Below are 21,918 nucleotides of genomic sequence, written 5' to 3' on the forward strand. Positions count from 1 at the left end.
TTTTCCCTATCGGGGTCGCGGGAGCCGATCCCAGCTGACATCGGGCATGAGTTGGGGTATATCCTGGACAGGACACCAGTAGAGACAAACAGTGACAGACAACGAATTCACACTCACATTCACACCTACGGGCAATTTTAGAGTCCACAATTAACCTGACGTGCATGTATTTGGACTGTGATAGGAAGCTGGAGAAAACCCACGCAGACATGGGAGAACATGCAAACTCCATGAACCAGGGATCTGAACCAGGAACCCTCTTCCTGTGAGGCGACAGTGCTAACCACCACACCACCGTGCTGCCCTAAATGCGACCTGGCTGTTCAGATTGCAGTCACATTCAAAAAGATCTGATACGTATCCGGTTCAGTAGCACATTTGAAAGTGGCCTAATTCTGATTCTAAGATGTCAGATTCAATGTAAGTTGCGCTGTATACACTGTCAAAAGCAAATCAGATATGGATCACATATGAGCGAAGAAATCTGATTCAGCTCATTTGGAACTGCAGTGTGAACGTAGCCTTTGACTCCTCAACAGGTCCAGATATTTAAACTGATAGATATCTGGAATGCGTCTGTAAAGGCTTGCGTTTCAACAGTTAACACATAGTGCTCAAGCACTCATATACGAGCACTGAGCCAACACTGACATCCCTCTGATCCGGGCTTTTGTCAGGGAGTTTCGCAGAACTGTCAGCGAGTAGAAAACCAGGGCTAAGTCGTGTAGTGTTAACTGGGCATTATTGACAAAGCTGAAACAAAAGACAGACATTTAACTCAAGTAGAAATTGCAATTCCCGCTCAACTACATTCCTGTGCACATGTTTATGTTTCAGACCACAGGTGAGTCTTGGCGGTCAAACATTCAGCAGCAAGGCCCGAATCATAACTTGAGTCTCAATCCTGCTCCGTAAACACCAGTGCTCTGTGTTTGTGTGTGTGTTTCCAGGCCCTGTCCGTGGGGATCTTCCCTTACGTGTTAAAGCTGCTCCAGAGCTCAGCCAGAGAGCTGAGGCCTCTGCTGGTTTTCATCTGGGCTAAAATCCTCGCTGTGGACAGTGTAAGTTATGAAGAAAATACATCATGCTGCTCAATCTTTTCTAAACTTTGTCTAGACTACTGTTTTGTAGCATTTATTCACCAGCTTTTTTACGTCAAAGGTTTATTGTTGTTATATAAATTCTGTCTGCTGTTGAAGGCTAACACGAGTGAAAGATAAAGAAAAAAAAAAGGGATCCTTCAGAGTTAAATGTATTTGTGAGAATGAATGCATCATGTCAGGGGCCTCAATACATATTTTGATGATTTTAAAATGACTGAAAGAGCAGGTATGCTCAAGCCCTGCATGCTTTCATTAAAGCAGTATAATTGGTGTCAAACATTTTGATATTGATTCTTGGTTGGTCCGTTTGATTCCAAATCAAGTTTCTGTTTTGACATGATAAAATATTGCTTCATTTTTGCAAAAGACTGTGAGTAATATTCTTCCTTAACTTCAGTTAATAAAAAAAAAAAGAAAAGCGCATTCTTCCATGCACCTTTTTCTTACTGTTTCAATCTAACAGTGACGATAGCATTAATAGTTTAGGGGTGTTGCCATGGGAGAAATGGACAATGCTCACTAATAACAGGACCACTGTGAACGCTGCATGTGATGAAAGTGACCTTAAACAACACCTGCAATGAAGTGAACCCTCCTCCTCTTTGTCTCCCTTTCTCTCTCTCCCTATCTGTCTCTGTAGTCATGTCAAGCTGACCTGGTGAAAGACAACGGACACAAGTACTTCCTGTCTGTGCTGGCCGACAGTTACATGCCAGTGAGTATCTGAAAGTCCTGTGTGAAGAAAGTGACCAAGGTGGAATTTACTTTACACTCTTCTTCTTCATCCCTCTCTATCATAGACCAAGTTCTGTCTATTTTTTAGGGGGGGCAGTGGATGTTCAGGGGGAGACAGCAGGTCAGCATTAGATGCCACATAGAGTTGGTGTACATCATCTGAAATCTGAAGATTCATTTGATATGCAGCACTGTGTGTCAAGTTCTTCTAGTCATAAATCTGTAATGACATTTTCTTTTTTTGTCAGTTGTCGATTCAAGGTTGAAGGTTTAGATTGTATAAGGGCCTAGAACATTGTGATTGAAGTATATGATGCCCATTCTCATGCTCTATTAGGTCTCATAGGATATAGCAGTCATTTTGGGGTTGATACCATTTGTTATACAGATTTGGTGTAACAAATCTAATTGATTTTTATCAATTCTTGTTTGGTAAAAAGCAAAAGAAAGCCCACCAAATCCTACATTACGACTATAGATTAAGACACCCAGACCTTGAGGAACGCCACAGAAAAAGCAATGTTGTGATTTGACTCCTGTAAGAATTGCATTGGTGAGCACTTGTGTTGTGTAAACTGTTCAGAACCATCTTAGAGGTCACAACAGCTCTTTTTATACAAAAAATACTCTCATTACAATGAAAGGGCTCCTATGGAGACTAACATCCTCATACATGAATAAAACTGGGGGATGTCCAACCCTGCTCTTGGCGGTCCACTGCCCTGCGTGTTTTAGGTTTCTCCCTGCTCCAACACACCTGACTCTAATGATGTGCTCGTTATCAAACAGCTGAAGCGTGTCACAGGTTTGATAATCATTAGATCAGGTGTGTTAGAGCAGAGCGAAACCTGAAACATGCTCTCCAGGAGCAGAATTTTCCACCCCTGCACAAGAGTCTCAGCTTTCCAGTCAGATTCAACGTAGCGATTCCAAGACTGTTTAAGGACTCCAATATGTATAAATATTCAAATTCTCCATTTTAGAATCTGTAAAAAAGAGACATTTGTACTGCAGGAGAAAAACTTTTTGTTTCTGTAAAGGAGAGACTTGTACCCTAACTTGACTAAATGTAGCCTAACTTTTGAGTGTTATTTAGCCATCATGATGAATGGATTCCATACGCTATCTTCTTTCATATAATACCAATATATTCACTCTAGCTTTAAAGCTGATCCCACTACAGCCTCTGAAAGAGGGTAAAGTCCACTGCGAGGAGTTGAAGAAGTCAAATATAATATAAATGGATATATCTCTTCTTTCTTTTTATTTTGATGCTTAGCTTATTACCGGTACTTTACTGAAAGGAGTTTAAGAGTTCAACAGTTAAGCTCCAGCCAGTAGTGTGAAAGTAGATAAGCTGAAATAAGGTCTCACAGTTCCTTCCTTTGTTTCAGGCTGAGCATCGAACCATGGCTGTCTTCATATTGGCTGTTATTGTCAACAGCTACAACACAGGACAGGTATGAGTGTGTGCATGAGCATATTTGGATATGTGTGTATTTCCGCACTGCCGTGCATTTGCCTGCTAAAAGCCTAGAGGGAGAGTGTTCCGAATTATTCATTAACTTCCCTCACCAGAACCTCAGCAGGTTCTTTCGGGGCCAGCCATCACTTTGAGAGATTACTCCATCGCCCATTGTGTATTTCCGGGACATATTGGTTATGTGACAGTTTTGTCACCAACAGTCACCTCTATAATCTCCGTCTCCGTGCCAGCCACCTCCATGGTGACACTTTATCACCGCAAGTGTCACTTTGGCCTGTTCCTGGCCCCTGGTGTTCAATCCCAGAAGCCTTTTGTGCCTGATGTTGATCAAACGTCCAAGGGTGCGATGTTGGGATGATGTAGCTTGTCATTTCATGGAGTGCGCCTACACACACACACACACACACACACACACACACACACGCACACGCACACGCACACGCACACACACACACTCCCTCAAATAAATATTCCACCAACACTCTGTTTTGCTTCCTCTTTCGAACTCTCTGCAGTTATTTTTCTGTCTAGTTGTGAATGTTATTTGACATTTTTTCTTCATTACGTGATAATGCTTCTCTGTCTCGCATCACTGTATAAATGTGACAAATCAGAAAAGCTATATGTGCTCAGAAACTCACATTCTTCTTCCATACCGCTGTTACTAAATGCTCCCACCTCTCTCACAAGCCTGTAAATAATAGATGCTCCCCAACGTTACAGAGAAGACTCTCTGCTTGCTCCACATCTCCATTATTTATCCCTCTTACTTTCAACAACAGCACTCATTACTGCGGTATTGCTATTACCATCGCGTCACGGAGCTCTGGCGTTTTAATATTCTGGCTCTAGGGGTTCTGCTGGGAGGTTCGATCAGAGCCATGTGAGACACATGCAGAGAGTAAGGGGGACGGGGGGATGCATCGTGTCGCTGCTGATAAAAGATATTTTCTTATGACGCCTCAATCTGTAAGAGAAAAAGAAGGATTCTCAGCACTCTGAACAGGTCCGTTTGTTGTGGTTCTTGTGGGTATGAGTTGTCACAGTAAAGGCTTTTATGTTCCATGCATTACAACATTAGTCCTGTGGTTGTCACACAGGAATGATATTTTCCATGACTCCTTTGTTACCACAGATGCCACAAATAAGTCTTTATGCCTCAATGCTCATTATATTCGTGGCCCGAGGCATTATGTTTTCAGGTTGTCCATTCGTCCCATTCTTGTAAAGGTATTATCTCAGAAACACCTGCAGGGATTTTCTTCACACGAGGCACAAATGTCCACTTGGACTCAAAGATGAATAACTACAAAGCGAGTAATTGACACAACTCAAGAATTCCTGTACTAATTCTGACAACCTTGTCTAATAGAATAAAATGAAGTGATGACATTTTATATCCAAAAGGTCAAAGGTCAACTTCACTGTGACGTCATAATGTTTCTGTCCATTATTCAACACCATAACTCAGAACAGAAGGGGAGACACTAATCTTAAAACTGGGCCGATTGTTTAGATCATCTGTGCTGTAGGTTGCAGATGTGTGTGAAGCATCCCTTGTTCACCAAAGAATACACTCAATACCTTTTATTAAATTCCTTCAAAGTCTTCACTACGTATATTATGTTAGTCTGAACAGCTTGTTGGAAACTTGACTGGTTGGCTGAGGCATCAGCTGTGAGGTGGTCATTCTAGTTAGGTGTATTTTGTTGTATTTTCTTATCTGCCTCTTGTAGTTTGTTGTAAAAGCAAACTCAACGATCCTCTGTTTTATCCCATTGTCCTTTTAAATTCAGGATTCTGTTCATTCAAACTGTGCTATATCAATATCATACTCAGCAATCTGCTGCCCTTTCCAACAGAACTTTTCATTCATCCTGGTCTGTTCTACTTTGTGGAGGGATCAATTAATATGAGTGTTAGGTCTCCTGTGGGAAACAGTAACTTGACAAACAATAAGAAAGACACAGAACTAGAGAACAAAATGATGTGGGTTTATTCACAACAAATGAGGAGCAAACAAATGAACAGGTGGCTGAGGGAAGGAGGGCCGTGAGGGTTGTGCCAAAGAAATAAAATGAATAGAACAAAACTGGGCCCGACTACGTCTTACTATGTGAGGGAAAGAAAAGAACACAAGACTAACTGATCTAACAAAATGGCACCAACCCATAACCTTGTGACTCTTAACATGAAAGAACTACGTGAGTGAGGTAATGTATAGGCTACCCCGTTCTTACCTTGGCCAACCTCCCTTTATCACAAAAACCTTTTTTATCAAAGACTAGAGCATTTAGATAACAAGCTACAAGCTCAGGTGTGAAGCAGGATGTAATCAGAGTGAGAGCTGCTCTACCCACATCAGGCCTTTTAAGCCGGCCCGATCCAGGATTGGTTCACCTGTTAGAGGGGGCAGAGCTGTGGCAGGGCGGAGCTGCGAGGCGGGGAATCACAGGCACAGGCTTTTCCACCTATACATAGGGAAAGAGAAAACAATAAAAGAGAGAACACAACCAGACCCTACTCCCGATGAAAGAATGGGAAGTAACAATGAGCCATGGCAATGCTTTTACTCTAAACCATCTGCATAGGACGTGTTGCATTTTATTATCAACATATTTACATTGATTGAGAAATCTGCCAAATTAAACCAAATGGAATTCAGGAACAGAAGAAAACTCAACACGTCCTGCATTTTGGATTTTTGTTAAAGACTTGCAGTGGCTAGAGGGGCATATTAGGGGAGTCTGTGGCTCCGAAGGGAGAGAGGGTAATCCACTAATCAGAAGATCATCAGTTTGAAGACACTGACACACATTTCTCCCGAAGGCTGTGCCATCGGTGTGTAAATGGTTAAATGGGATCCTGATTAGCAGAAGGGCACCTTGTACATGTACCTTATTGCCACCCTTTCCTTTCCTTTCTTTTTTCTGCAAATTGAAATTCAGAATAGCTGAAACCACCATATGTGCATGCACTCAAGTGCCATGGCCCCCCTTGGCCAATTGTAATGAACACAAACACACACCTTCACACACACCTGACCACCGTGCCAAGCATTCTAGGGAGAAAACTGTAATATAAGTCGTTCCAAACGGGCCTGTACTTTATTACCTCATGAACAGAAGAAACAGAGGCAGTGAAAACAAGAAATGAAAAATATTTGTTAATGCTCTCCACAAATTAGCTCACTTAAAAGTCAAGTTTTCAAAGATTTTAAATAGAGGATACAATTTTTTTCCATCACACTTAAGACTGTCTCCAACCTTGATGCACAAATAACCTTGTATGTGATACTGCTGCAGATCTCATCATCTTTTTGTCCATCACAGGGTGAGGTTGTAGGTTATTGGTAATTTACTGCCTAATGAGGTCCAAGTCTTGCTCTCAGCCTCCGGAGGGTTAACACTGATGTAAAATGCACTTGTTGTCATTTTATTAAAAGTGAAATATGGGCAGGTCAGTGTTGACTACCACAGTTTCAAAAGGATTTTAATAGGGAGTGACTCATGGGAAATTATGTCTTGCACAAATTGCTTTCCACTGTTATTTCTTCATTTCTCACAGTCCTTAAAATCTTCTGACATGTCAGCCTTCTCTCTTATCCTCCAGGAGGCCTGTCTGCAGGGCAACCTAATAGCCAACTGCCTGGAGCAGCTGTCGGATCCCCACCCCCTGCTCCGCCAGTGGGTGGCCATATGCCTGGGCCGAATATGGCAGAACTTTGACCCAGCCCGCTGGTGCGGAGTTCGGGACAGCGCCCACGAGAAGCTCTACACCCTGCTGTCAGATCCCATCCCAGAGGTGAGAGGCTAATACCAGAGTTCAGAGTACATTTGAAAAAACAGGCAGATATGTTTTTGATAATTTCCTGGGAGTCCTGTGCTGAAAAAAAGGTCATAAGCCATAAAATATTGTTTTGCAAATGATTCAATCACGCTTGGTTACCTGTTTTGATTTTTCTTAATAAGATATTCAGTGTTTTTCTTTTTTTCCGCCAAGGCTGTCAAGATAAAAGTAGACTGGTCTTCACACTCATATAAGAAACAAGAGATTGCATGTGAAAGAATCATTCTATTTCCGAAAACAGCTTCCCCAATATCGCACCCACCACACCAAACACAGAAACTTCTTTCCTCAGAATAAGAGAAAAATTAAAATGTAATAATATTCTGAGAGAAAGTACAAAAGCATAACTCCAGCATAGAAATCAATGTGCCTCCAACTAATCCTTCCACTGAAGCATTTATAAAATTAATGTACATGTCTCATTTGAGAAAAAAATTCTACGCCATATTACGCATCCTGTCACCCAGTCCAGAGAGCAAAGCCCCTAAATGCCTCATTTCCACTGCATGGTTCAGCTCAGCTCCACTCACTTTTGGTGCCTTTTCTAGGTTTTGTTTTCCCCTGCAGATATAACCTGTGAATGTAGGCGGGACTCTAAGCTTACCGTCGTAGTGAAACGCCGTTTGAAACTGCTGTGACATCATGTCTTGCTGTATCCCTTCTTCAGCAACTGAACAGAGGAGCATATGCACTTTGTCATTTGTCCACAGAGTAGTTTTGCGGGCTACCACTAAAAAATCTGGGTTGAGTGAACAAAAAATCTGCAACCACTGATGACAGCAGCTTTGCTATTTAAAATGGGTTTGTGCAGGACGTCCTGTGTCACGCAAGTGATTATTTCCTCTGGCCATTCAGGGATTTGCAATGTTTTAACTCCCCCTTCTAGTATCGGCTCAGCTCGTTTGGAAACCCCCAAAAAGTACCAGGTACTATCCTCAACGTCTGCTAATAGAAAACAGAAACAGTTACAAGCAAGTTCAGTCCAGTTGAGTCGTGCCCTGCCATGACGTGGAAATGCGGCAAAAGTGTCATCCGATAATTTGCTGTCCAATCACACACACCTTGCAGTCTCCTTAAATTTGAATTTCTGAATTGTATGGATTCAGAAAGAATTCCAACTGCACGTTTGAGAATTTCAAAGCAAAACCGAGACTCTCCAACTTGAATTTAAAGCATGGGGGCATGTCCAAAAAAACTTCTAAGTTCTTCAGAAAGCATCATGGGCGGCTGTGGATCAGAGGTACTAAAATTGGAAGATCGGCAGTTTGATCCCCAGCTCCTCAGCTTAGCATGTTGAAGTGTCCTTAAGACACTAGATCAGATGATGGGCAGGTAGCCTCTGCGTATGAATGTCGGTGTGAATGGGTGAATATGCACCTTGAGTGGTTGGAACTAAAAGGTGCTTAATTAGCTTTTTGAAGTCCCTTTACCATCCATTTACCATCACTTTCAGATTACAAAAAATGTTTTTGGCTGTAGATTTTGTTCAATTAAGATGCATATAAAGCTGCAGTTTTTGTATTGGTTTGCAAGTTATCGGGACATAATTCAATCGTGTAAGCACAACAAGCGGTGAAAAGAAGTAGGCCTTGGTCGCACGGACTGTATGAGCAGCTCTGAGCACACCTTTTAATGTGCAGCAGTGCAAAGTGCAAAAAGTCTGTGTGAAATGGGACACGCACTGGTCCCAAACACTTTCACTGTATTTATACAGGACGGTCAGCATCTGACTGGGTGTGGGTGTGGACCGCAGGGGCAGCGAGACAGTTTGCCCTGGAGTTCACCCAGACACTCGGTGCCCTCACGCACACACTGCACATATTTGCATGTATTAACACACAGATACATGCACACACAAGGAACATCTGTTTCCAGCAGCAACTTCCTCCTATCCCTGGACAGACAGCTGCTTTGACTGCCGGGTTGAAACTGAGGTTTGCGAACACATCTGTCTGTGCGCGCACAAACAAACACACACACATACAGTACACACACACACACACACACACACATACACACACACACATACACACACACACACACACACACACACAGCACTTTGCTGCTGCATTTCCAGGTTGTTCATTTATTTTACATTAGGACAAGCGGCCAAAATGGGTTGGATGGAGTCTCCCTTAGAGATAGGGTGAGAAGTTCAGCATCCGTGAGGAACTCGGAGAAGAGCTGCTGCTCCTTTGTGTTGAAAGGAGCCAGTTGAGGTGGTTCGGGCATCTAGTAAGGATGCTCCGTGGGCGCCTCCCTAGGGAGGTGTTCCAGGCACGTCCAGCTGGGAGGAGGCCTCGGGGGAAGACCCAGAACTAGGTGGAAAGATTAGATCTCCACACTGGCCTGGGAACGCCTCGGGATCCCCCAGTTAGAGCTGGTTAATGTGGCCCGGGAAAGGGAAGTTTGGGGTCCCCTGCAAAAGCTGGGATAAGAGGTTGAAGATGAGATGAGATGAGATGAGATGCCATTTTCAGTGTTTGTGTTATTTGAAACCACTGGAGACTCAGACTGACTGATTATTCTAGACCGAATCAAATTATAAAGAAATATAGAGATTTAGATTTACATGTGGAGATGAGTGAAGAAGGTGATGAGTAGTTGACAGAAAGTGAAAGGAGGAGCAGGGAGATGACACTGTAGTGTAGTCATAGTTTGCAAGTCCCTACAATACACACACACACACACGCGCAAGCACGCACGCGCGCACGCACGCACATGCACACACACACACACACACACACACACACACAAAGACATGCATATAGAGCACACACTGACAGGAAGCACGCATTTACAACCTCTATGTCACTGGACACAGAAAGGCAAAATGTCTTTTTAAACTGCTGCCATTCTAGCTAGAATAATATACAGTAAGACTTAAAATCATCAGATGTCTTTACTGCGTATGAATTCAGGTTGATAAAGGATCCATTTATGCAGGTGGCTTTTAACAAGTAAAATAGCAATATTTTTTTGTTTGTTTGTTTTATTTTGTTTGTAATGTATTGTGTCATATGGGGCTGGGCTACATTTCTCTTGAAAAATGCATTTGAATCTTCATGAGACGTGAAAGATTTGTAAGAGAAGAAACTTAGAAAAAAGACAAAATGTCATTGATTTGCATTTTGATCTTAATTTTCTGTTTGTTTACCAGTTTAGTGAGACAACAGCATACATTTTTCAGAATGCCAATGCTGCTATTGGCATGTATAATGGTGATGGACATGTGCAGAAGTTGGAAACAATATTCCGTAAAGTTTATAATGTTCAGGGATGCCCTGGCGGCCTGGTGCGGTCAGGGAGTTTTTATGCCAGTGATAGCTGGCTTGCACTCAAGGATGAACATTTCACACAAATGTCTAATAGACTAAAAACGATGTGAGTGATGACATTTTATATCCAAGAGGTCAAAGGTCAACTTCACTGCGACATCATCATGTTTCTGTCATTTATTCAATGTCCCTGGTACCCAGATTGCATGTCACCCCTGTTATGGGAAATTAGTCAGTGAGGGTCAATGAAGAAAGATGAAGAAACAATAAGATCGGCTTCTCCGTGATAGTTTATTTCCAAATCATTTCCTTGCAAGGACGTCGTTTTCAAGACGCCTGCACAAACTGCTCCCATCAGGAAGAGTTCCCCCAAGTCAGGTTCTATAGAGCTTAAATACAGATAGTGCATACAGCCGAGCTGGCATGACGTTAACAGAACATAAGGGCGACTTGTCCTGTGCTTTGAGCTACACAGAGTCATAATATACGTATAAGTTACACAGTCATAATTATAAATTTCAGTCACACCCCTCTATCAACAGAGCTGATGGAAGAACACAGAGTACAGTACACACCAATCATGAGAGTTTCTGCTGCTCAGTAATTTAAAGAAATGAGCACCCGTTGACATTTATTGTGCTGAAAATGATGAAATTCACTGAAAACCTGCAAAACATTTGAATAGAAAAATAATGTGGCCATTTTAAGTATATGCAGTAAAGGCCCATATACTAAAACATTCCCATATATTTGTATTGAGTTGTGTTATAATACAAGCTTGTGCAATCCGGCACCAGCACTGACTTAACTTCCAAACACACCATAGATGTAAATGAACACATGTTAGTGCAGATGGTAGAATTAATTGAAGGTTGTCAGTGGACTGTTTGAGTGGAGCTGGCACATTAAGATGCTATCCGGTATTGTAATGTGTTGTGTATTAATGTGCTTTCGGGTCACAGTGCTTTATGAGTTTCTTTATAACAGGTTTTTAGAAATAATTTTTACAATATGTTCATCTGAACCGTTTCAGCTTCATTTTAATTGCAGCGAGGCAAAACCAAATCAAAGCAACATCTGTGTGCTCTCGGATCACTAAAGCTGCATCACAAGATTAGAAAGGAGCTGTGATTTTACATACTGATGCTTGTTACGAAAGGTTTTCTGTCGCCGTGAGAAACAATACACCCAAATATTAATTCTTATGCTGTGATTTGGTCCAGTTTGTGAATCGAGTCCCTCGTGGGAAATCCCTCCTGTTTGATAGCAAATGCGGATTAAACATCAAGTGAAGCGGGCACAGAAAGTAAGGTCTGAGAAAACATCCCTACGCGGCGGCGCTCTAGTAAGACGTGTTTTTTGCGCTCTTTCAGGTAATTTAGGTGGTTTGTGGTTAAGCAAACAATTTAAAGTCTAAGGAGCACATTGGCCAACGCTCAAGTGAATACACATTAAACTGAAATTAGGTGGAATGGGCAAAGGGAAAGGCAGGAAAATATCGTTCACAGCCATGATGATGATGGAAGCTAACGGCGGCACACCTGGCATATCAAACGTGGACGAGGCTAGCAAGCTAGTCCCCAGCAAGGAGTTTAAAGTTCTTAGTGGACATGAGTTAATGGAAGACACAAACTGGTTCGAGGCTAAGCAAGACCCTCAACATATCTGCTTCGCTGATCCACTTCCAGACTCTCCGATTAAACCTCCCCCTAAAAAGGTAAAGATAGGTGGCGGAGAAAAGGCAAAAATACTGTAAGCAATTTGCATGCTCTCTGAAAAGCAGGATGAGACTTTGCATACTGTTTCCGCCATAAAGACAACAACAGAATTAACTTTGAAGCATTTGGAGAAATTAACCGCAACCATCCAACAACTCACTTAGTTGTCAGTGGACTGTTTGATCGGAGATGGCACTTTAAGATGCTTTCCGGTATTGTAATGTGTTCAACTTCAACAACACATTTATTTAGGTTTCAAAGTAAAATGAGGAGGTTTTCATGATCAGCTGTCCATTACATTTGGCACATAAGTTGGCAAAATTGCACAAACTGATTCAAATCTGTTCAGAAAGGTTCTTTGTTATATATTAACATCAGAGCTGAGGGAGATCAGACCATCAAAACACATCAGAATAGCTTTAACCGTGTGTTGGAAATTGCAACAGCGCAATGGCAACGGCTGTATTGAACCAAGAGGAAATGAAGCTGAAAGCGTTGCTGTGTTTGTGCTGCTGCAGGTGAGGTGTGCAGCTGTCTTTGCTCTGGGGACGTTTGTGGGAAACTCTGCTGAGAGGACGGACCACTCCACCACCATCGATCACAACGTGGCCATGATGCTGGCCCAGCTCATCAACGATGGAAGCCCTGTTGTCCGCAAGGTCACTGCAGCACAATTACACTCACCCACACACACAAAACCCAGGCGGTTCATGATAGTATAATATAATAAGCGTGGGATGGTTATTCAATCAAGGAAAACGCCAAATGCAAGTAGAAACTATGGCTCTAAAATATTTGAAAAGGGTTTGTGCTATAGGGCTACTACACCGCAGTGCAAGTCAGATTGCTGGTATGCAGTGAAAAGACTTAATACAGTTCAGTTTACCATCACAGTCTTTATGGGGCAGTGACAGGATTATTCTGTAGATAAAACAAACAAATGGGCTATAGCCCTCAGGACTTCAAAGTAGTAGTTAAAAAATATGGGGAAATGAATCTCTTTTCTTTCTGAGATTTTGATGAGAAGATCGATACTGCTCTCATGTCTGTGTGTTCTTCACTTGATAATCCTCAGAGGGCAATCCAACTATTAAACCTGATGTCCAGTACAACACAGTTTGTTTGTGTGCGTCCAGCTAATGGTTACGGTTGATTGTGATTTACCTTTCAGGTATTTGGATTTGTTTAAAATGTCCTTTCCATCATGACTGTGTGCACAATCCAAGCTCAAGTTTTGCGCTTAGCTTTCTACATTACACTGTAAAAATGTTTCAACATACAAATGTGATCACTGCCTTAAAAAAAATAAGCAAACTAACCTGCTGCTCAAATATGTCAATTAATCATATGTTTCATCTATATTAAAGGTTGACCCTGCCCAGTAGCCTACAGGAGACTGGAGTCTGTTTAAGCCTTTTCGAACCCATCCCCTTCGGCAAATCACATCATAAAAACAAGTATTAGAGGTGTTTGACTGACAGTTGCCAATAGCTGCTACCGTTGTTGCTTAGCTGTTACAGCTCAGTTAACATGGAAGTTGTGTTACTGATCAGGGAGAAACGTAGCCATTTCAGCGAGTGTTTTAATGCCGTTGAACTCCTTTCTCTCAGTCCATGGAGTGAATGCTCGGCCTATAAAGACTCTGGTTTTTGCCCGTCTCCGGTCATTCAGCTGCTGGGACAAATAACGCTCCATTTTACCCAATGCCAGCCTACAGTAGCTGCGCCAAACAATAGACAACCCACTATTGGCTGATTCAAGCGGTTGAAGATGAATAGATTCATTAATATTAATTTAGACTAAATATATTTTTTCATTCTCTACCCCTCAAAACGTCCTGTGGGTGTTTTGTTTTTTGTTTTTTTAAATATAGCTTTTAATGAAGATTCTACACATTCAACCTTTAAGAGATGTATTAAAGTGCTCATTTGTCACCTTGTGAGAAATTCCTCTTGGCTTGTGGATATCAAGAAAAGAGTTTGGAAAAGAAGAAAATCATAATCAGTGGAACTGAATGCTAATTGTTTCCCATGTCTTCTGTATGGCTTTGACAGGAGCTGGTAGTAGCACTGAGTCACCTGGTGGTTCAGTATGAAAGCAACTTCTGTACAGTTGCCCTCCAGTTTATAGAGGAGGAGAAGAACTACACAGTTCCGTCACCAGCCAACACCGCAGGTACTGTATATACACACAGACACACCCGCACACAAATTTGTATTTGAGAACAAGAATGGAGACCGGCATTTAGGAAAGCCCTGGAAGCAGATTGTAAAATTTTTATGACATTTTTTCAAGCATACTTCCGCTTTTATGTTTTTGGCATTTAGCTCTTAATCAGCATATTTTTTACATGATTATCTGTTGGTAATTGGTGTAAATCTTAGGAGTCACTGTGCCTTCACAATCTTTCTGTGACCAGAGATCAGCATAGAAGGAATCCACCAGAAATGTAATTAAAAGTCATCATTTGGTTGTATAGTGTTGCTTATTCTTTTCTTTTTTTTTATACGGGTTGCAGCGGTTCAGAAACCATGAAAATCAATGTATCTGTGGTTTGCACAGGAGCACAGATGAGATTTTTGAGCTGGGGGAGACCAAGCTGTCAGCAAATGATTTCAACTCAATAAGTTATTTTTGTGTAATTTGGGCTTTAACTAGCGCTGAAGTAGTTACCTTCATAATAGCCTATGGGCCAATGGTTTGCACAAAAAAAGCCATTGGAGAATTCTTGTTTGAAATCATGGATAAACAACAACGAACAGTGTTAAACAAAGGCCGACCTGATCAACACTAGCCATGAATGATGAAACTGTTATTGTCTGGAATGCCAGTCATCCACAAAAACTTCATGCCCTGTGCAAATTGTTTTATTTAACCCTTGTATGGTCTTCACTTTTGTGACCCTCTGGTATCCCTCGGGTCAAATTTGACCCGGGACATATTTGGGGGTTTAAAAACAAGTCTGAAATCAAATTTTACCTGATTTACCTACATTAACATATATATTGTCATTATCTTAATTTCAAACAATAGAGATAATATTTATGTTTAATAATTGCAATCAGTCTCTACTAGAACACAATAAACAATGGAAGTGTGATACGTTTTTTGTGGTGGTGGAGGTGGAGGTGGACACATGACAGAGGGTAAAGAGTGAGAGCAAATAGCTTCTCTGTGCTTAGATAATAATAATGTAGCATTATCTGTGTTTGTGTTTGTGTGTGTTTGTGCATGTCTCTGTGTGTCTGTGTATGTGTGTGGGCATGTCTCTGTGTGTCTGTGTGTATGCGGGTCAAACTGACCCAAAGACCATATGAAGATTATAAATATTTGTGGTATAGTAGCATGTGTGCTACAATTATTGTGCTACAATTATTATTTTTTGGTTTGTACATGTTTATCAGATAAGGTTGTTTTTTTTTCAGGTAGAAAAAAAAGTGTACTGTAATGTATAATGTGCACCATTTTTCTTGTAAAAATTTGAAATCTGTCAATTTGACCCAGATACCATACAAGGGTTAAACATTTTTGTATCACCTCAGAAGTGTAAACAACGGCACATATGCACATAAATAAAAATAAGTTTCTATACTGCAACTAAAATTCACGTTTTAAATGACAGAAGTAGTACTATTAGGAATTTCCTATAGTGCAGCCAAACAAATTTACTGTCATCAATTGCCTGCAGGCCAGGAGGATAATGTTAATGTTTTAAATCTTGGAATTTCACAACAGTTGCTTATTAAAATAACATTATACAAAAATATTTTTTAAAAAGCTGCCACATCTGGCACATTTGTTTCTTCATTGAATTGAAATCACCTGCTCCGTCATAGTAGACAAGAAGCTACGAGATCTTTTTTAGGACCCTGGGGAGTGAGAGAGACGTGTCTTATGGTGTGTTCAATTTACGCTGAAAGTCGGAACTTGGAGCTCGGAACAACGTAACCCCCAAAGTCGAGTGGGGTCATGTCCCCGTCCCCAGTACCATCTGCACGCATGGGTTTGCAGAAATGTACAATGTCAACATTTTAAAAAAAGAGTGCTTCCATTGAACTAATCCAGACTGATTGTGAAGTGTGGATAATTGCAACATTACACTCATTAGAACATTTGTTTTTTTCTCTCTCTTGTTTGGAATTAGAGCCCGGTAACCTGACTCCAGTTAGGGACAGCCCAGCCATCCCACGCCTGCGATCGGTCAACTCTTACACCAACATCCGAGCTGCTACCACGGTCCGCAACCTGAACAAGAGCCTGCAGAACCTCAACCTCAATGAAGAGGGTAGGAGTGGGAGAGAGTGCTGAGAAATGGAGTGAGAGAGAAAGTAAGACAGTTGGGAGAGAAATCAATCAGGGAAAAACGAACGAAAAAAATAAGCTGAGCAGGATTGTCAAGACAGTTTGGAAGATAATAAGCCACCAACAAAATCCATTAGATGACCTGGACACAGGAAAGACCTGTCAATCATTCATGAGAAAACCCATCCTCTCCAACCTGAGTCTAAGTCGATCCTCCCAGGGCCACACTAAGGATCTACAAAGTTTTTTTTATTTTTTATACCAAATGCAATTAATGTGGCCAACAGAAATAAATCCAATGAGAGAGCATTAGAATATTTCATTAGGTTTTCTTCCCTACATCAGCTTTGAACTGTGGATGTAACAGACCTCAGGTTTTAATGGTAAATGGACTTGTACTTATAAAGCACCTTTCTAGTCTTCTGCTGTTCTCTCGAATGGAAGACCGCTCAGCCTTTAATCATTCTTAAGAGGTTTGACATCCAGCTGAGAGTTTGTGACCAAATGGCCAAGTAGTTCAGTTTTGTGGTGTGTTAATATTTATTAAGGTAACTAGAAAATACTCCTCATCATCCAGGTATTGTGTGTGTGTTGTGGGTAAATGCCATAACACACAAAGATCATTTATTATAGCTGCACAGTTTAGTAGTGTAATAGGCCTCATCAAGGGCTTCCAAATGATGCTCCCTCTACAGCAGTGAACTTTGGTGCTTTCCAAAAGCAATGCCTATCCACCATCATTTCAATATGAAGTGTCACTCCACATAAAGTAACACTTGCAGCTGTGGAGGGGACTACACTGTGGAGTCAAGCAGCATTACCCGTCAAAGAGGATTTTAACTAACTAAACATGGCAGCTTTTTGTGTGTGTGTGTGTGTGTATATATATATATATATATATATATATATATATATATATATATATATATATATATATATATATAAACTATATAGATATACTATATAAAGGTGGAAAGTACTGCTAGAGTGCTGTTACAGTCATTCCCCAGCTGCAGTGATGGTGCGCCCAGAGTGCAGATGCTGAAGACCTGGAAACACTGACCAATCAGAGTAGACTGGGCTTCATCAGGAGGCCCTTAAAGAGATAGGTGCTAAAATGGAGATAGACAGAGGGTGAATAGTGGTATATTTAGACAGAAAGTATGAGGGAAATAACATTTATACACAAAATATGAGAGAAAGCAGAGAATGAGCAAAATATGTCCCCTTTAAAACAAGGTTTTACTTAGTTACCGCCTCCATAAACCTTTTTAATTGGCTAATGTTCCCTGATCATTTTCCCATTACTAATTTTAGCATTATTGCCCTGGCTCTGATTTGAGTGTGTGTGAATCCCAGTTAATTGTCATGTACCATATATCGTTTTTGAAGCAACCCCTCTTAATTTTCCTCCGATAACTCAGCATTGGGTTCTGATTTAGTGTCTCGTTGATAATGATAGGTTTCATAGTTGCTCCTATGATTCCAGTTCTGGTCTTCTTTCAGCTGGCTTGTTGCTTCCCCATGGTCCTGCAGATATCTGCTCAGTGAAGGCTCAGAGGCACTTGTGGAAATACTTTCATCATTTCCATCCTAGTTTTTGGCATTAATATAAAGCAGATTCAGGAAGCAGACATTCTTGCAGTTTATATTTGTTCACATATTTACCAAAATAGAAGGAACGGAGCAAATTGGGATAACAAACATTCTGCTGTGCGTCTTTATCTCAGCTTAGTCCAAATCAGTCCAATGTGCAGACTTAACAAAGCCGTTCTGAGCACCAGTGGAGACTGGGAGCTGTCCGCAGTGCTGAAAAGGCTAGTTTGCATTGTACAGCACACTCTCTACTCTTAACCATGAGGAGGAAGCACTGGTTGCCTTGGATACTGATAGATGGCTACCTCACATTGCTGTTGTATTGTCTTGTGCATTACACCTCTAAAACAAAAAACACTTGCTACAAATGTTCTTTTTAATAGGTGAGTGCATATTCTATAAGATAACAGGAACGAAAAAAATCATTGTTTGAAGTAATGTTTTAGCTTTTTTATTTTCACTTCACTCATCTTTGATATAAACCAACTCTACAGTAAGAAAACAATGTATGGAAAAAAAAATCGTAATAGGCTTTAATGTATGGTGGAGTATCCGTTATCTGCTGCGTGTGATTGTGTTCAGGGGTAATGCAGTTCAATTGAATTAAATTGAATTATATTTCTGGGGAAAGTAAGTTAAGTAAGGAGGTTTGACTCTCAATTTATAGCATTAAAGCTATTCTGTTCCTAAAAGTAGATAATAATACATAATTATGATAAATAATCCTCATGTTAAGCGATATAGTAACTGAAGCCGTAATTGTAGTCTTGTCACCCTATCATCTATGTCCACAGCTGTGTGAACGTGTCCTGCCGTCACTATTTAACCTCCTGTTTGTGTCACTGTTGTGATTCCGACAGCTCAAGTTAACGGCCTGCCCCCCACTGCCAAACTGAGTGATGCATAAGCCCTGAGTGGAGTTAAATCATCGGCACTTGTTGAAGCGTGTAACCTATTGCTGACAACATTTCTAATTCACATTCTTAGTGCTCTTTCCAATATGCAGCGGTGGTTTATCATCAGTAAGCGCAGAGCGTATTTCCACACTCTACCAATCTCCATTTGCACAGTTCAGCCTGCAGTCAGTCTGGAGGACGCATGGCGTTTGTGTTTAAATGAGTCAGAGCAATGTTTGTTGATAAGGAGAGTTACAGCAGGAGATTACTGAGCCTGACAGCTCTTGTGTTGGCATGTAGCCTCACAACTTACTGGAGGTTGGCTTTTTACAACAATAATAACAATGATAAACTTTATTTATTTAGCACATTTACAGCAACTAAAGTGCTTTCTAAACAAAAGAAGACCCTCTTCTTCTTCCTCTTCAACTCGTATTACATTTATGATGCTCATGATTTTTTTAATGAGTGGTACTGAGGGTAAGTGTGTGTGTGTGTGTTCTCTTTCAAACATTTGCTCGGTACACACTATGGGGTACAGAGTGCAGGAGCAGGTCTTACACTCATCCTGATAGCGCCTCTCTGGCTGGGGAAGCCTTGATTGGCAGACATCATCCAGCTCCTCCATGACCTACAATTGCCCCTCCCTCTACCCTTCTAGTGTTTCTCGACAACTGCAAAGCCTTCCTCACAGTAAAGGTTTACTTGGCGGCTATTGCAGTGAGCTCATGATGCTGCATCATTCCCTTTTGTACAAGAAAGATTTTCTTCTTGTTGATTTAGTCGTCACAACTTACAGTATGGGCTGGCCTAAGGTTACGAGACGTCTGAGGACTATGCCGAATGGCGAACCCCATAGTGAGATGCCTTTCTCATCAGAGAAACAGGGGAACCAATGTAACCTAATATTTTCCCTATTCAGGTGGACCAGCAGCCTTCTCTCCAGGTAACCTGAGCACCAGCAGCAGCGCCAGCAGCACCCTGGGGAGTCCCGACAACGATGAGTACATCCTCTCCTTTGAGACCATCGACAAAATGAGACGGGTGTCCTCCTATTCTTCGCTCAACTCCCTTATAGGTAACAACTAGCCAGTCTACATCTCTACTGCTTTGATGGAAGCATTAGCACCGCAGCTAGACTTTAGGCAGGATGGGTTGGGAGGCTTATTCGTGTCTGCCTATGTGCTGTTCATTCACCATTTTTGAAAAAGAAACTCTGTTCTGATCTGTGTCTCTGGAGGAGTTTTGTCAAGTCCCTGAGGTAGCCTTTTACAATGCCATGAATGTACTTGGCAAAACAGCTAGTGTGCTCTGATACACGTACAGTACACAAACTGACACAGTAGGCTTACAAAGTTAGCAAATTCAGTGAAGCATCTAGCAACTGAAGAAGCAGGTACTTAGGAGTTGGTGGAGACCAAAATAAAGCTAAAATGAGAGTGTTGGACTGACATTTGGGAGTGCCACAAATGTTGCTTTGTGTCGGCTGGAAGTCTCAATAGTGTTTCAGTGTTTACACTGTATAAATGAGCGGCTAGCGGACTTCCTCTGCTCAGAACGCCACTGTGAATTACAGCCTGCATGCATGTATTTTTAAGCCTAACCTTGTTCAAACTGAGCAGCGTAGCAAGGGCAACAAGTTAGCACACTGGTGACTCGCTCCTTGCCCCACACTCAGCGTTAGAAGAGGAGAAATCACCAATGTCAATGGCAGCAAAACCCAGTTGAGGCTTTGGCACTGAGCTGAAATGGAAACACCGTTCTATCAACACGTGTCTTTCGTTTTAATTAAAGGCATTTTGGCCTCATTAACCACTAAGAAAAGTCCTCAAAGTCTCTATCTGATGCATGGCATGTTCTTTAACGGCAGAACTTTGGCACCTCTTTTCTTATTATGATGAATCCCATTTCCTTGTACACTGAAAGTGCATGCTTGTGGATCCTAATTGGGTAAGTAAACTCCCTGCCCAAACCTCATAAAAGGGAATGAGACTACAGGGCAGGGTGCGAACAGAAATGCAAAAGGAAAGAGAGAATCATGTCAAGAATGGCTGAATGAAAGTATACAGAGGGTGGAGCATTGGACTCCAAATGAAAAAAAAAGATTTAAAGGTTGAATATGGAGAATGGTAGCCTTGTACAATGCCATAAATGTACTGTTTTGGCTCAGTCAAACTCAGTCTCACCAATCTCATCAACGTTGTTTTTAGAAACACATGGCAAAACAGCAAAATGTGCTCTGATACGGACCCGGCCCAGTAGCCTACAGGAGACTGGAGTCTGTTTAAGCCTGTTTGAACCCATCCCCTCTGGCAAATCACACCATAAAAACAAGTATTGCAGAGGAGTACTTACAGCTAAGTAAACATGAAAGTTAGCTTATAGGTCAAGGAGAAACGTAGCCATTTCAGCATGCGTTTTAATGGCGTTCCTCTCCTTTCTCTCAGTCCATGGAGTGAATGCTTGGCCTATACTGACTCTGGTTTTTGCCCGTCTCCGCTCACTCAGCTGCTGGGACAATAACGCCCCCTTCACTGAGGCTCCAAAGCAGCTGCAGGTTTGACAAACTCCATTTCAACGAGTGCCAGCCTAGCTGCTCCTAGTAGCTGCACCCAACAACAGACAACCCTGGCAATCTGCAATGCCGGTCTCTATTGGCTGGTACAATGTACACAGAACGTTACAGAAAGTCATTGTCAAACCTGTCAAAAAAAAATTAAATATAAATTCAGACTATATATATTCTTTGATGGAAAAGCAGTACTTTCATTCTGTACCCCTCAAAACACCCCGTGGTTGTATTTTTTTTTTTTAAATATAGCTTTTAATAAAGATTCTACATATTCAACCTTTAAGTTAGACAATGACTTTAATCAATTTTGCTGTTAAGCCCATAACATGTTGTCTTTGAAAATTAGGATTTCTTTAAAATTAAATATTAATGTTTTACTTATC

At 41.3% G+C, this 21,918-nt stretch overlaps 1 protein-coding gene across 3 annotated transcripts in view; it reads left to right on the plus strand.

Annotated features, from left to right (window-relative positions):
- rptor (regulatory associated protein of MTOR, complex 1) overlaps positions 1–21,918 on the plus strand; it is a 204,966-nt gene that overhangs the window by 138,996 nt on the left and 44,052 nt on the right. For all 3 annotated transcript variants that reach the window (XM_083924337.1, XM_083924336.1, XM_083924338.1), the window contains exons 14-21: positions 951–1,061; positions 1,744–1,818; positions 3,233–3,298; positions 6,937–7,128; positions 12,688–12,828; positions 14,224–14,344; positions 16,314–16,454; positions 19,886–20,041. In XM_083924337.1, the coding sequence (XP_083780463.1) occupies positions 951–1,061; positions 1,744–1,818; positions 3,233–3,298; positions 6,937–7,128; positions 12,688–12,828; positions 14,224–14,344; positions 16,314–16,454; positions 19,886–20,041 (1,003 nt within the window). The remainder of the gene's footprint in view (positions 1–950; positions 1,062–1,743; positions 1,819–3,232; positions 3,299–6,936; positions 7,129–12,687; positions 12,829–14,223; positions 14,345–16,313; positions 16,455–19,885; positions 20,042–21,918) is intronic.

This window comes from Echiichthys vipera, assembly GCF_963691815.1.
Source record: "Echiichthys vipera genome assembly, chromosome: 2".
Classification (NCBI taxonomy): Eukaryota; Metazoa; Chordata; class Actinopteri; order Perciformes; family Trachinidae; genus Echiichthys; species Echiichthys vipera.